General features: G+C 42.7%; 1 protein-coding gene across 14 annotated transcripts in view; it reads left to right on the top strand.

Moving 5' to 3' along the window:
* The window catches only part of slco4a1 (solute carrier organic anion transporter family, member 4A1), an 80,320-nt gene that overhangs the window by 10,034 nt on the left and 54,696 nt on the right, over positions 1–15,590 (top strand). For 8 of the 14 annotated variants that reach the window (XR_011516676.1, XR_011516675.1, XR_011516677.1 and 5 more), the window contains exons 2-4: positions 2,312–2,409; positions 2,483–2,627; positions 2,697–2,897. Coding sequence is in view for 8 of the 14 variants with exons in the window: in XM_070544880.1 (XP_070400981.1) it covers positions 2,810–2,897 (88 nt within the window). In the remaining 6 variants the exon portion in view is untranslated. Of the gene's footprint in view, positions 1–2,311; positions 2,410–2,482; positions 2,633–2,696; positions 2,898–11,077; positions 13,866–15,590 lie in introns of those variants that run through there. The other 6 variants (XM_070544877.1, XM_070544881.1, XM_070544879.1 and 3 more) reach the window with 5 other exon arrangements.

Below are 15,590 nucleotides of genomic sequence, written 5' to 3'. Positions count from 1 at the left end.
CCAAGGACACAGCAGCAGGATACCCCTGGCGGGAGCTGGAATCAAACCCATGACCCTCCGATCATGAGGCAACCCGCTGTACCACCTGAGCTGCTGCTGCCCCAAACATCTCTGCTGTGAACTAAATTTACTGAGGATCTTCATTCCTTTTGCAGTTCATTTTCAAACTGGTAATTCTTCTGAAGTTGGAATTTCTGAGAGGAGAAAATGAACGCACCATTAGCTATGTAAACAAAAACTAAACTATCAAGCTAACATTATCTTAAACATGTTGTCGTTCTTTTTTAAAACACAGAGACAGTTTTGTTACCTGTGATTGATGCTACAGTGTCGCCAGCAGCCGGCGACACTGTAGCATCAATCACAGGTAACAAAACCGTTTCTGTGTTTTAAAAAAGAACGACAACATGGAATTAGAAATAACGCACAGCAACAACACACCTAAGATTATCTTAAACAGTTTATTTAGCTGCTGGAGCAGAATAAGATGCCTCATATTCAGATCGTTGTCGCTGGTTTCATCATCACCCAACAGCCTATCGCATTTAGTGAAGTGAAGCCAAACTTTAGAGCACATTCACTTTCTTCTAGTTGGAATTTCAGAGTTCCGAGGAGAAAGCGAATGCACCATTAGCTGAATGGAAGCTAGCATATCAAGCTAGTGTTATCTTAATCAATTTACTGAAGTACCGGAGCAGATTAAGAGGATGATGATGCCTCACATAGATCATTGTTGCTGGTTTCATCACAACCCAGTTACCCAACCCATTTAGTGAGGTGCACCCAAAGTTCAGAACGCTTCCTCGCTGCCGTGCTGCTTTGTTTACAGCTCGCCCACAGTGACTGACGACTGGCACGCGGCACGAGTACCGAAGCAAGGCACCGTTTCATACGACGTGAATCTCTACTCAGTCGGACCTGAATTTGGTCGGTGCCTTAAAAAGTGCCGAATTCGGTACCCGTCCCTAAATGTGTTTAAATATTTCAGAGACTTTTAACGTGGACAAATTTGTCCTTCATTCTCCTCCACCTCTTCATGCGGTTGCCACCTCTAAACCCACGTTTTCCACGCTGGATCCGTATTTTGTACTCCTTCACTCACGAGTGAATAAACGTTCATATTGTTGGACTTTTCCACAACGAGTTCTTCAAGTCTGCCACTAAATATCGTTTTACTTTATAATGGAGCAGCGGCGATGCTGGGGACAAATTCACAGGAAGCGGCATCCTGACCAATCAAAGGTCGCAATCTCCGTCACTTTTGACGGATATTTGAATATTTGGCATGGCGTTGCATGTCTCCGCACCAACGCAGATGGAGAAGTATAAATCAGGCTTCATGCTGCAGCCTCTGTGTGAGGTCAGGAGTAAAGCGCTACAGTGGGGTGTACACATCTGACCCTAACCCTTGATCGTCATGATTTTTCTGTATAAATTGCTGATTGTTGCAATAACAAAATCTCAGTTTAATATATCATTGGAGTCTAACAGTGAGAATTTTGACCTGCTATAGATGTAGACCAGAGGAGCCCAATCCTGGTCCTGGAGGGCAGGTATCCAGCAGGTTTAGTGGTTTCTCTGCTCCAACACACTTGATTCAGTGGTTGAATAACCTGTGCAACAGTTCGTCAGGCTCTACAGAAGCCTGTTGATGACCTGCTGGTTGAATTTAGGTGTGTTGAAAAAGGGTTAAAAGCTGGATACCGGCCCTCCTGGACCAGGATTGGGCACCCCTGATGTAGACTATAGATGTCTAGAACAGAGGTTAAAGATTTTAAATGGTTTTGGTAAAAGAAGAGTATCCTCAGCTCAGCTTTTCTACTTAGAGTCATTCGTTAGTTTTATTTTTATTTACTGAAACTACCATCAGCTCAACTAATTGTCTCCTAAACATCTTTGGTATGGTCTTGCTGTGTCTAGTTTCTTACAGCATATTTGGTTCTTTTTAAAACACAGAAAAGTTTTTTTTACCTTGCTGACAGTTTTGTGTCAGCAAGGTAAAAAAAACCTTTCTGTGTTTTAAAAAGGACCAAAAATGTAATTGTCTCCAAGTTTTCCTGTCTCTGAGACCAATGGAAATACAACAATGCACAAATCATGTGTTCAAACACATATATACAATCTGCACCTTCTGTTTCCTCTTAATAGCTCTTAATCTGCAATTCTCAGAGGGAATGACTGATGTCATCACGCCTGTTAGTCAGAGAGCCGAGTGGTCCCTCTAGTGTTCAGCTGAGACATGTACAAGGCTGTGTGAACCCTAACCCACTTTTAATGCCACAAATATTGTCACTTGTCTCTCATCTCCCAGCAGCCACCCAATAAACAGATGGACGCATCGGCGGATTGAGACCTATGATATCTCGCGGCACCCAACAGAATCATTTGTGGGGTTTAAAGCACTCAACTGTAAGCAGTTTTTTGTTTACACTGCACATTATCCACACCATGCAATGTAAATGAGTGGCTGCTTCTCCCAAAGGAATACTGTAAAGTATCACCCATTCTCTTCCCCCACCTCCTCCTCCTCCTTACTCACATGGGGCACACATGGAGTGACCCTTCAATTGTTTCAATGAAGCCAGAGCAGGAAAGAGAAGAACAACAGCCTGCTGCACCCCTGAGGCGTAAGGTATTCTTTTGTTGTATAATTTGTCCCTCTGATAATAATGGCTGTAATTAAATATCACTTCCAGTCCACAGGTGCTCAGAGGTGCCCTGATTCGTTGTCATTCAGCCCAGAGGTGACCTGATTGGAGGCTGGATACCATGAGTTCCCTGAAAGCATCCTGATGAGAAGCAGCTGTGAATGTCCTGTCAGCTGTCCCCAACCAGCCACCGCTTGTGTTGGTGCCTCGTGTGTTGTGCTCAGAGGGACCTACGGGTGAATCCTAGGGGTGAGTTGCCTTCTCTGTTAAACCCTTTCTAGTCTCTTGTTTTTGTTGTCCAGGGAGGTAAGCTGACGTCATTCTTTCCCTTTTATTTTTTTGAGGTTAGATTACAAACCAGAAAAGGACGTTTTGTTTGTTATTCAAGGCGTTGGTTCACCCGCGTTTGATTTCCTACCTCAGTTGTTGAATTAGAGATTCACTTCTGAGCCTGTAAATTAGAATGTAAAAAGAATAAATGGCCGTTTTGTAAATAAACACCTTGATTATGTCCTTAGAGCGTGTGGTTGCTTTGGGTTAGGGTTAGGGTAGAAGGGGTAATCCACACTCATATTGTTGTGGCTCGCCTAGACGGGTCGTAACACAGCTTCTTTATTTTTATTTAACCTTTCTTTAACCAGAAGAGTGGATTGAGAACTCATTCTCATTTACAACAACGGTCTGACCAAGAGGCAGCAGAACAGACACACAGTTAGCTTTACACCAAAGAACAATAGATGAGGTAAAACAAACAAGATAAAATCAGATAAAACAGTTACGCATAAAGACAAAGGACAGTTCTCGTATATAACATGTACAAGCAGTCAGAACAGACTAAAACAGTCGTTAATACTCAGAAGCACATTAATCAGAAACTATTGATCACATGACTTATTGATAAAAATAGATTATAAGCTCTTACTAAATCAGAGAGATAAGATTTTTGATGGGTAGTGGGAAGCACCCAGAGGTGGAAAGAGTACTAAAATTTCCTACTTAAGTACAAGTACCAATACTTTGATACATTTTTACTCAAGTATAAGTGAAAGTACTTACCTAAATTTTTACTCAAGTAAAAGCAAAAAGTATCGTAAATAAAATGCACTCAAAGTAAAAGTTACTTAGTCACATTTTTGTCAGCGTAAAGATGGTTACATCAGAGCAAAATCACAACAGTTCACAACACACTTGTATGTACACACACACACACACACACACACACACACACACACACACACACACACACACACACACACACACACACACACAGTTTGATGGAGGGATTTCTATCCAATCAGTGAGAACAGGATGTGAACACTGATTGGAGGAGGTTTTTCTACGATTGTACGTTTCATTTGTGATTAAAATTATTCTTTATTTTGAGAAAAATATATTTTTAGATGCCATCAGCATGTGAGGTATCTCAATGTTCTCATGCCAAATCTCTAACATGAGACTGTGCTCTAACCTGTCGCATAACGAGCTAAATGTCTAAGGGTCTATTAGATACAAATCCATAGGAGGGAGCAGAATTTTTGGATTTAAAGAAGGCCTTTGATACTGTAAACCACGAAATCTTATTGAAAAAACTCACTTATTTCAACTTAAGTGATTGCATTCAGTGGTTTAGATCATTTCTCAACAACAGAACACAATGTGTTACTGTGAATGGTGTCAGATCTGCCTCTGTTACTTGTAAGGTCGGAGTTCCACAAGGATCAATTTTGGGACCAATACTATTTTCTATTTACATAAATACCTTACCGATTGTATGCCCTGAACTTAACACAGTTATGTATGCTGATGATACTGGGATCTTTGTTCAGGGTAAGGACAAGAAAATTGTTGCAGAAATGCTTACAAACGCCATGTCCAAAATCCGAACCTGCTAAATGAACACTGTCTTCCCCTGAACACAAAGAAAACCGTGTGCATGAAGTTTACAAAAAAAGAAAACTGTAAAATCTGCTCTGGTTAAGAAAACAAAAGTATGGTCTGGGTCTTCAGTGTTCCTGGAAGCTGAGGAATTGGAGTTGGTTACAAATTATAAATATCTGGGTGTCACCTTGGACTGCAACCTTACATTCAAAAAACATATCAAACAAGTAATTAAACCTCTAAATTGTAATCTGTGTCATTTATAAAAAATAAGACCATTGATGTCACAGGAAGCAGCTAAACTGTATCTTAACTGTATGATTTTATCCCACATTGAATATAGTTCCACAACATGGTCATTTACCAGTGAGTCTGCATTAGCCAAGCCAAGCCAACTTTATTTATAAAGCACTTTAAAAACAGCCCTCGCTGACCAAAGTGCTGAACATAAAACATAAAAGCATAAAACAGAATAAAATAGAATACAGTACAAAATTAAAAGCACACTAAGACATAAACACTAAAATCAAATAGAAATCCAAACTTTATACGGTGTTAAAAGCCAAGCTAAAAAGGTGGGCCTTTAAAGATGATTTAAAGGTTTCCAGTGAAAAGGCGTTCCTAAGATGTGCCGGCAAAGAGTTCCACAGTCTGGGAGCAGCAACAGCGAAGGCCCTATCCCCTCTGAGCTTACGCTGTGTCCTTGGAACGACCAGGAGCAAGTGATCAGATGACCTGAGCGACCGAGAGGAGGAGTGAACGTGCAGTAGCTCAGAGAGGTAGGGCGGCGCAAGACCATTTAAAGACTTAAAAACTAATAAAAGAAGTTTAAAATTAACCCTAAAATGGACAGGAAGCCAATGCAGTGACGATAAAACAGGAGTGATGTGTTCACTCCTCCCTGCACCTGTTAAAAGTCGAGCAGCAGCATTTTGCACCTGCTTAAGTTGAGACTGTGAGGACTGACTCATACCAAAATACAAAGAGTTACAGTAATCCAGACGAGTTGTAATGAAAGCATGGATTAGTTTTAAAATCCTCTTTAGTCAAAATATGCCTTACCTTTGCCAACTGTCTCAAATGGAAGAAGCTGGATTCTACAACTGCACTGATCTGACTGTCCAAATCACTGTCCATTTTAAAACCCAAGTTGGCCACGGTTGGCTTTCTGTGCAGAGCCTGGGGGCCTAAGTCCACAGGAGTGGGCCTGCTGGAGGTACCAGTAATAAAGACAATTATATCTGTCTTTTTCTCATTAACATTTAAAAGTTAAAAGCCATCCAAGATTTTACCTCATCCAAACAAACCGCTAGAGATTTTATACTGCAGCCATCTTTTTGTTTTAGCGGGAGATACATCTGTGTATCGTCTGCATAGTAATGGAAGGCAATTTTGTGCTTTCTAAAAATGCAATTAAACAATTAAACAAAGGTATAGAAAAGCAATAAAGACTTTTGACCAAAAACCGCCATCCTATCACATTTGCAAGATTTTAGGAAAAACATAACTTCTTAACATATTGCCGTACATTTTGGGAGGAACGCCCTTCAACTGGTGCGGGAATATGAAAGGGAATCTAGAAAACTAGCAGATTACAGGAACCACCTCCGTTTCAACCTGAGATGCAGACAAAGCAGAGTTGTTCCTAAGAGCCTGCGCCTAGGATTCACTGTCAGAGGACACAGAGCGGACTTAATTCTACGAAGAGCACAAAATCAGCTTCTAAGTGAAAGGATAAGTCAGGTCCATTTCAATATAGATGCCCTCCAAAGCAAGATTCGCCAGACTCTGCAGGAACTGGAACCCCTTCTACCCTCTCCAATCTTAGAAGAGGTTTACATGTTTGTGGAGAAGGCTCAGTGGGCCCAACACTCCAAAGGAAAAGAAAGACAATGCAGGAAATTGCACAACCTGCTTTCAAAAACACTCACTCCTCAGTCTGAATCTACACAACGCAGAGAAGAACTTACACCGGAGGACAGTTGAAGAAAATGGGTGAAGAACTTTTCAGACCGGAACCTCACTGAACCTGAAATGAACGTATTAGCCAAAGGACTCAATTTTGCCATTGCTCCGCAACAGTTGCCCATAGTGGACCTCATCACAGCCACTGAAACTGCCATACGGATCAACAAATTATCTCAGACAGAAGCAGAACAGATCAGGATGAACTTCTCAGCCACCCTCTCCAGTGCCAAAGTCCCTCCGCCTAACCTCACGTTACAAGAAAAGAAGGCAGTCGCATCACTGAGCAAAGACCACACCATCACTATCTTGCCAGCTGATAAGGGAAGGTGCACCGTGATCGTAAACACAACGGATTACCACGCAAAGCTCACTACTCTCCTCCGTGACAAAAACACCTATGAAGCCTTAAAGTGAGACCCCACAAGCAGCTACAAAAAGAAAGTTATAGCTTGCCTTCAAGGCCTTGAAAGGGACAAAACCATCAACCGCCTGACATATCACCGCCTTTATCCAGGAGATGCCATACCCTGCATCTACGGACTTCCCAAGATCCACAAGGAAGGCATCCCTCTCAGACCCATTGTCAGTAGCATAAATTCAGTCACCTACAACATGGCGAAACACCTTGCTACTATCCTTGCACCTCTGGTGGGGAACACCCCACACCACATCAAGAACTCCACCAACTTCACTGACAAGGTCCAGAAACTTACCCTGGATCCAGATGAAACCATGGTGTCCTTTGACGTAGTCTCCCTCTTCACTTGCATACCCACTACGGAGGCAGTGGAGACTGTCAGAAAACGACTACAAGAAGACAGCACCTTGGAGGACAGGACCAACTTCACACCCGATCAGATATGCACACTGTTAGACCTCTGCCTCACCACTACATATTTCACATACAATGAAGGTTTCTACAGACAAAAACATGGCTGCGCCATGGGCTCCCCCGTGTCACCTATTGCAGCCAACCTTTACATGGAGGAAGTGGAAAGAAAGGCTCTTGGCTTTTTCAAAGGGAGAGCACCCAGCCACTGGTACAGATATGTGGATGACACCTGGGTCAAAATCAAAACACAAGAAGTGGAAGCCTTCACTACGCACATCAATGCCGTGGACAAAAACATCAAGTTCACCAGGGAAAACATAAAGGACAACTTAGGTGTGTTCTTGCTGTGTCTTTCTAAATCCATTCTTTCGTTCTTTTTTAAACACAGAAACAGTTTTGTTTACCTGTTTGTAGCTACAGTTTCGCCGACAGCTGCCGGCTTCTTCAGGCTGACGCTGATGGTGGCGTCACTTCCTTCTCCGTTTATCTGCGGGCAGCAGAGGACTTTGTCGCCCTCTACTGCCCGCTCTCCCCTCTCCGACGATGCAGTCCCATGCGTGGTCCAGCGTGTAAACTCCGTCGTGATAACCCTACCATACATCAGAGGCATAACGGAAAAAATTAGAGCAACAATGAAAAAACACAACATAAACACACCAACAAAGCCATACACAACAGTTAGAAACATACTAGTACACCCAAAAGACAAAATATCAGCTGGACTTAAATGTGGAGTCATCTACGAAATCCCATGCAAAATATGCAATAAAACATACATAGGAGAAACGGGACGCCAACTCAACACACGAACAATAGAACACAGAAAGGAGTGCGAGAAAGAGGCAAATCGTAAACACACAAGAGCAGCAAAAGAAGAAGCAGAAAGTACAATAAAAAAGTCAGCCGTAACAGATCATTGCTTAAGAGAAAACCATATAATGGACTGGGACAACACACGGATCATAACCACTGAACAACAAAAATACAAAAGATGGATCAAGGAAGCAATAGAGATAAGGAGACGTGGATGTGGGACCATGAACAGGGACGACGGAGTTTACACGCTGGACCACACATGGGACTGCATCGTCGGAGAGGGGAGAGCGGGCAGTAGAGGGCGACAACGTCCTCTGCTGCCCGCAGATAAACGGAGAAGGAAGTGACGCGCCACCATCAGCGTCAGCCTGAAGAAGCCGGCAGCTGTCGGCGAAACTGTAGCTACAAACAGGTAAACAAAACTGTTTCTGTGTTTAAAAAAGAACGAAAGAATGGATAAAGGACAACTGCTTGCCTTTCCTGGACTGCGCTGTGCACCTTGAAGAAAATGGCAACCTCAACATTGAAGTGTACCGGAAGCCCACACACACGGACCAGTACCTCCTCTTCGACTCACATCACCCTCTGGAACACAAACTTGGAGTAATGAAGACCTTACACCACCGAGCAGAACATGTTCCCTCTAAGCCGGAAGGTAAAAAGAAGGAACACACACATATAAAGGAATCACTTAAAACATGTGGCTATCCTAATTGGGCGTTTATAAAGTCAGCAAAGATGCACAGAAAAGAAGACCAGACACCAGCGAGGGAGGATGAGAAAGACAGACTTAACAACCTTGTCATCCCCTATGTAGCCGGTGTATCAGAGAAACTCAGGAGGGTTTTCTCCAAACACAACATACCAGTGTACTTCAGGCCCAGCAACACACTCAGACAGAAACTGGTTCACCCGAAAGACAAACCTCCTAAACACAAACTGAACAATGTGGTGTATGCTGTACAGTGCAGCGAGGAATGCCCAGACCTCTACATCGGAGAAACCAAACAGCCACTTCACAAGCGCATGGCACAACATAGAAGAGCCACCTGCACGGGACAGGACTCAGCAGTTCATCTGCATCTAAAGGACAAAGGTCACTCTTTCGAGGATGCCAACGTTCACATTTTGGACAGAGAGGACAGATGGTTTGAAAGAGGAGTAAAGGAAGCCATTTATGTCCACTGTGAGCAACCATCTTTGAACAGAGGCGGTGGTTTACGACACCAACTGTCTGCCATCTATAATCCAGTTTTGAGATCCCTTCCCAGATGCCTCAACGCCCACGCATATCCTGGGCCATCTGACCTCAGGAATTCACATGATAGGGTGGGGCCAGGCTTCACAATGAGCTCACCCGAAACTCTGGCTGAATAGGACCCACACCCACCCTCACACCTTGGCTCATGTGTTTATGTAGAAGATCATCAGGGGGTCTTTTGTTCCCTCTTCGGGGGGAAACTCTGACTGGGTTTAAATCTGGGACTCTCCACCATTTGACCTTAGAACTGAAGAAGCCTCTCGGATGAGAGGTGAAACGTCTTTAAGCAACTCAAAAAAGTCCAGACGCTTTTCTTTCAAAGCTCATTAGAAAACTTCTTAACCTTTAATGATTTTATGACTTTTAAAAACTTCTGTCTTATTTACAAATCGCTGACAGGCAACACACCGGCACCCCTACTGGAATACTTTAAAAGGCAAAAAAGTACCAGAAATACCCAATCGTCCTCACGAGGGATTGCCAGGTTAAATATAGGAAAACTACATTTGCACAGAATACTTTATCAATTAAGGGATGCAGTGAGTGGAATAAGTTACCAGTTAATATAAGAGACAGTCCTTCCCTCCATACTTTTAAAAGTCAGTTGGAAACATGGCTACTCGGAATTCGTCAATGCAAACATTAATCATCTGGTTTAATTTAAAATGACGACTTTTGTTGTCAAAGGCAGTGAATGAGTTAAGAGCTTTATATGTGAGAAGGAGGATCTTAAAATCTATTCTGAATTTAACAGGTAGCCAATGTAGGGAAGCTAAGACAGGAGAGATATGATCTCTCTTTTTAATTCTCATCAGAACTCTAGCTGCAGCATTTTGGACAAGCTGAAGACTTAACTACATTCTGTGGACTTCCTGAGAGTAATGGATTACAGTAATCCAGTCTTGATGTAATGAATGCATGAACTAGTTTTTCAGCATCACTCCTGGAAAGGATGCTTCTAATCTTAGCAATATTCTGAAGGTGGAAAAAGGAAATCCTACAGACCTGTTTAAAGTGGGAATTGAATGACATGTCCAAGGTTTCTTACTTTGTTCCCTAAGACTAATTTAATGCCGTTCAGGTCAGGTGATTGACTAAGCAGTTTCTTTTTCTGAAGTTCCGGTCCAAAGATGAAAACTCCAGTCTTGTCTTTGATTTGAGGATCTGGATCTGATTGAAACCTCCCACTCTCCAACACAAAGTCTAGGAACCAGGCTGATGGGTTGTGGAACTCTCATTTTTCCATCGTGACATAAAGTCGAGTTTCTAGAAGGCGTTGAAGTACGGCTCACACATGCATCGGTGTTCCTCTGGGGACCTAGAGAACACAAGAATATCATCTAGGTAAACAGTGACAAATGTATTCAGATAATCAACCAGGATGTTGTTGACTAGTGACTGAAAAACAGCAGGGGTGTTCGTCGATCCAAAAGGTATCACCAGATAATCAAAATGACCCAGGGGGGTCTTAAAGGCAGTCTTCCATTCATCACCTTGGCAAATCCAGACTAGATGGTATGCGTTACAGAGGTAGCTTCACTTCCTTGTCTAAATCTTCCACTGAAAATGTCAACAGCATTTTTATTTACTGGAATTATTTTTCTAAACCACATTTTTCTGTTTGTGTTTTTCCTGACCACATCGCAGAAAAGAGATTTAAAAAAACCTGCAAGGAGGATGCATATCTGCTGAGTTGAGGGCCAGACAGATGATGCAGTCTGTTGCCTGAGCATATAGTCATTTACTAACAGCTGCAGCCAAGCAGAAGAACAGTATTTGGTCAGTGGCTACTGTACTCGGCCCACTGAGTGTGACTGGGGCTCTGCAGCGGTAGACGAGTCTGACTGTACTGGGAATCCTGAAACTGGAGTTAAACTGCTCTTAGTGCTCACACACAGCTTATGTACACTATACACCAGAACACAGGGAGGAATTGTCCCAGAGCCTCACACTGGATCTTCTGTGAGCCTTTTGCGATTATTCTTTAGAGAATCAGTCATGTTTGAGAAGAGTTGATCTGATTCACAGGAAAATAAATTACACATTTGTAAATCTTTAAAGTCTGCTTGGCTCCACAGAACAAACTCACTCGTTTAGATGCATCTACCAGACTGGGAGATTTCACCAGAACATACTTAAATAGTAGAAGGTTGGTCATATATCGGAGGGAGAGACCAGCCGCCAGCTCTAGGAGGAGGTGTGGTTTGTGCCAGTGCCAGGTTGCAGGGAACCGGTGGAAACGATGAGTTGGTAGCACTTAGCCTGGCCTGCCAGACTTGTCCTCTGTTTAATTCTGCACAGAGAGGGAGTCTGGTTACTCACAGGCAAAGAGGCACTTGAGGGGCGGGACTAGCCAGCTCAAAAATAACCAATCAGAAAAAAGACGGAAAGGCCACCTGCACCGCGGGACGCTGCAGTTTTTTAGCTGTAGTCAAAAATGGCGTCTGGCAACGGTAGACATCTGTTTGTAGAAGAAAGGCTTTTGGAGCTTCTTGCTGTGGTTTTAAAGACATCCAAGTCATTTAGACCAGATGAAGGAGCTGCAGCAGACTCGGCTTCAGACGCCATGTTTATGAGAGTCTCAGCATCGCGGTGTGTGATGTACGCTGATCTGTGCCGATTGGCTCGGTTGGAATTCTCAGGGGGTGGGGTTATTTGAACAGAAGACTTCCATGGCTGGTCAGGCTGGCTGGTCAGGCTAGGTTGCAGGAGCTCAGCTGTGAAGCAGAAACTGAAGACAGAGAAAAAAGAACACAATCTGGTAACTGAAAAATACCTGCAAGGCTACTCAAGAAGCTGTTGAGGTCATCACAGTTAAATGCTTCTGTTGTCTCATAGAAGAATCACCACGCTCAGCACAGTCCAGGTGACCGACCAAGCATCCCCAGAACAAGAGCTTTTCAAGAAAAAAAAAGTTAGTTTTATTTATTTAAGATTGTCAGCTTGGGCTTGATCTTGAGCCGTTTCTCACTTCAAACACCTTTTGTGTTCCACTGGGAGGAAACCCCTCCCAATTCCAAGGCAAACAGAGATAAAGGACCCTGATTATTAATAGTTCAACTTCTCTCTCTGATCTGGGCTCATGAGGAGAAGCAAGACGGGGAACCGGACGTGATTAAAACAACAAAGAGCAAACTTGGTGAGAATGTGTATCCATGTGGCTCCAAAACAACAAACTGTGACAGGAACCTCACTGTAGAGCATTGTTAGGAGAGTAGTCTGGTTTTAGGCCACGCCCACCGCTGATCATCACCTGATAATAATCCACCCACACACGTACACTCTTGTGCACACACTTCCATAGGGCTGGAAACGAGGCTTAATATTATCTGTCGGCCTGATCATTAAAGGGACAGTGTGTATTTTTTTCTGGCGATGGGGGCAGTAGATACCCAAATCATTGCTACAAGCAGTATTTTTGTGTTGGAGTAAGACCTTACCAACGGATGCTCACTAGGGTCAAAAAGCCAGAGACTTAGACCCGATTCCATGTATTTTAGACCTGATTTTCATGGTTATATGTTACGAAGTCATCAATATTTTTCAACAACTGGACATCATTTCATCCATTTTCAACAACATTTTGATGGATATTTCCATACATGAATGGTAAAACTAAATATTGTCTCTTTAAGTTAAGTTTTAAATTGGATTTTGTACTTCGGCTTTCCTCCCAAACCTCGTTATTCCCATTGATTATGAGTTACTGCTGACTTGTCCTTTAAATTTATTTGTCAGATACAGATCCGCTGTTCAGACTCACAACCTCATGTTCCTGCAGCTGAATGATGTTGATGATGATGATGATGATGAAAACCTTCAGTTATCAGGTGAATTTAAGTGGATATTTGAATATTTTTTGCAAATATTTTTGATAATAAAAAATGATGATCAAAAACTGCAATTTGTGGCAAACGAGTAAAATAAAACAACAATAGAGACAATGACTGAAAATGTTGGATTCATATGACTCATAAAAGTTGTTTAGTACTTTTGGACACGATGTTTGTTCCACATGCAGGCAGCAGCAGTGCAGCTTGGGAACATGGCTTTGGCCCATCAGGGCATGACTCTAGATAAGATAACACTGTTTTTACTCATGATGGCTCATTTGTTTCTGCTGTTCAGTGAAGAGAACATTGACTTCATGTACCAAGAACAAGAAACGCTGTTCGCTTCGTTTTCACCACACTCACAGACAAGAACGGATTACAAAACGAGCTGAAACCTTAGCTTTGTCTCCAGCTGTTAGCTTTCGGGTGGATTGTGTTTGCTAGATGCTCCCTCCTCCTTCTCCTGGCCACCCCTCCCACAGATGGGGGCAGGGAGGCGGGCTGAATGTGCCGCTGTGCCGCCTGGCATTAGCCTATAAGAGGCTTTGAGAGACAAGCTTGGCAGCAGCAGTGAAAGCTTTCTCTCACTTCATCAGCAAACCGGTTTGTTAAGGATGGAAGGACTGGAGGTAGGAAAACACAGATCAGGACGATGATTCTTACTGTTGGTGCTTAAAGCTGTTAAAGTGTTAAAGACTGTAGGTTCATACAAACGCTGTAATGTAAACAAACTATTTCCACCTGCAACATGTCAAGTTTGTAATATTTTGTTCCACATCCGAGTTTTAGGAGGCCTTCTGTCAGCACATCCACACTTTCTGTCTAGAATCATTCTGTTATATCGTCAGCTGTTCACTGATCTTTATATCTGGGAATGAAGTTTTCTTCTTATCCCGTAAACTCTTGGGATCGTAATCATTCTTCCAGCTCGTTATGTGCTGTCACGTACTTGTGATTGTTCCGGTTGTTTATCTTTGCACATTTCTGACTCACTTCATTTTTGATTGCTTGTGTCAGATTAATTTCAACCAGCTCACAGTTTCTATTGCACACTTCAGTCTTCCTCAGAGCGTCATCTAACTGTCGGTCTTCCTAAAAACGTTATGCTGGTGAAGGTTCTCGGTCATCCAGCTCACGGTAGTCCAAAAGGGCTCAAATGAAGGCAGCTGGACGTTTCTCCTCTCATCTGAGGAGTTTAGTCAATCCTAACTGGAATATGGGAGAGTCAAGCTTATAAGCTGTAGCTTCCTGGTGTTATGTCAGATGGGAAAACCCCACTTTAAAAAGGGGAGGGGCTTAGAGTTCACCTGTCCAGAACCTATAATGCAGCTTTGAATCTCATTCCTGAGCAGCTTCAGTCTAGCTTGCACCTTCCTGTGTCTAATCAACACAACGACTCATCAGGGGATGGAGAGGAGGGGTACTCAGAGTAGTTTCTGCTCGTTAAACAGCTACAGCTTCTTAAATGGACTCTCCCATATTCCAGTCAGAATTAACAAAGCTCCTCGGATGAGAAGTGAAACGTCTTCAAGAAGCTAAAGAAGTCCAGCTGCCTTCATCTGAACCCTTTGGATAAAAAAAAGTAATATTAGTTGATTAAAAAACAAAATGAACCTATTTAATATAATCCATGGATTGGTAAATGGTCTGTGTTTACATAGCTCCTACTACAGTCCTATGACCCCCCCAAGGTGCTTTACAACACAACAGTCACACACACATGCACACACGGGTGGTGCTGAGCTACATCATAGCCACAGCAGCTCTGGGGCACACTAAGAAGCAGCACCGGTGAGGTGTCTTGCTCAAGGACACAAATTGTGACAGACTGAATGGTGCTTGAACGTGCAACCCTCAATTTCCAGGGACATAATTTCTCTGCCTGTATCCTTCCTCCCATTACAAAATGACATAAATTATGCACATTATTGAATACAGTTTCAGTTTATATTAATGTAAAAATGATAGATTTTGCAGATCAAAACCAAGTTTTTGATTCATGAGATGCTGTTTTACATGACTTGTTGTTTGTAGGAAAGGTGGAAGCTGGGGTGTTAGGGCGAGGTCTGTAGATGCCAATTATGTAGTGTAATGGTTTATGCTCTTTTATGAAAGATGAACCATCCTACATATAAATTTGAGATATTAATTTTTAATAAATTAATAACCAAATGTTATAGTTTTAAGAAGCTTCTGATTTTGCTTCAGGAAGAAACAGGTGTCTGAGTGAAAAGTGATGGTTTGAATAAACTTAGGTTTCGTTGGAAAAGATGCATCAAACGCTATCTGTCGTGGACTGCCTCACCGTATTCGGACCCTCTTTTAGATCCGGGACTTTGCCGGCTGCTGGTTGT

Source organism: Nothobranchius furzeri, chromosome 15 (genome assembly GCF_043380555.1).
Source record: "Nothobranchius furzeri strain GRZ-AD chromosome 15, NfurGRZ-RIMD1, whole genome shotgun sequence".
Lineage (NCBI taxonomy): Eukaryota > Metazoa > Chordata > Actinopteri > Cyprinodontiformes > Nothobranchiidae > Nothobranchius > Nothobranchius furzeri.
The sequence above is the reverse complement of the archived record's forward strand: the minus strand, read 5'-3'. Positions and strand labels throughout refer to the sequence as shown.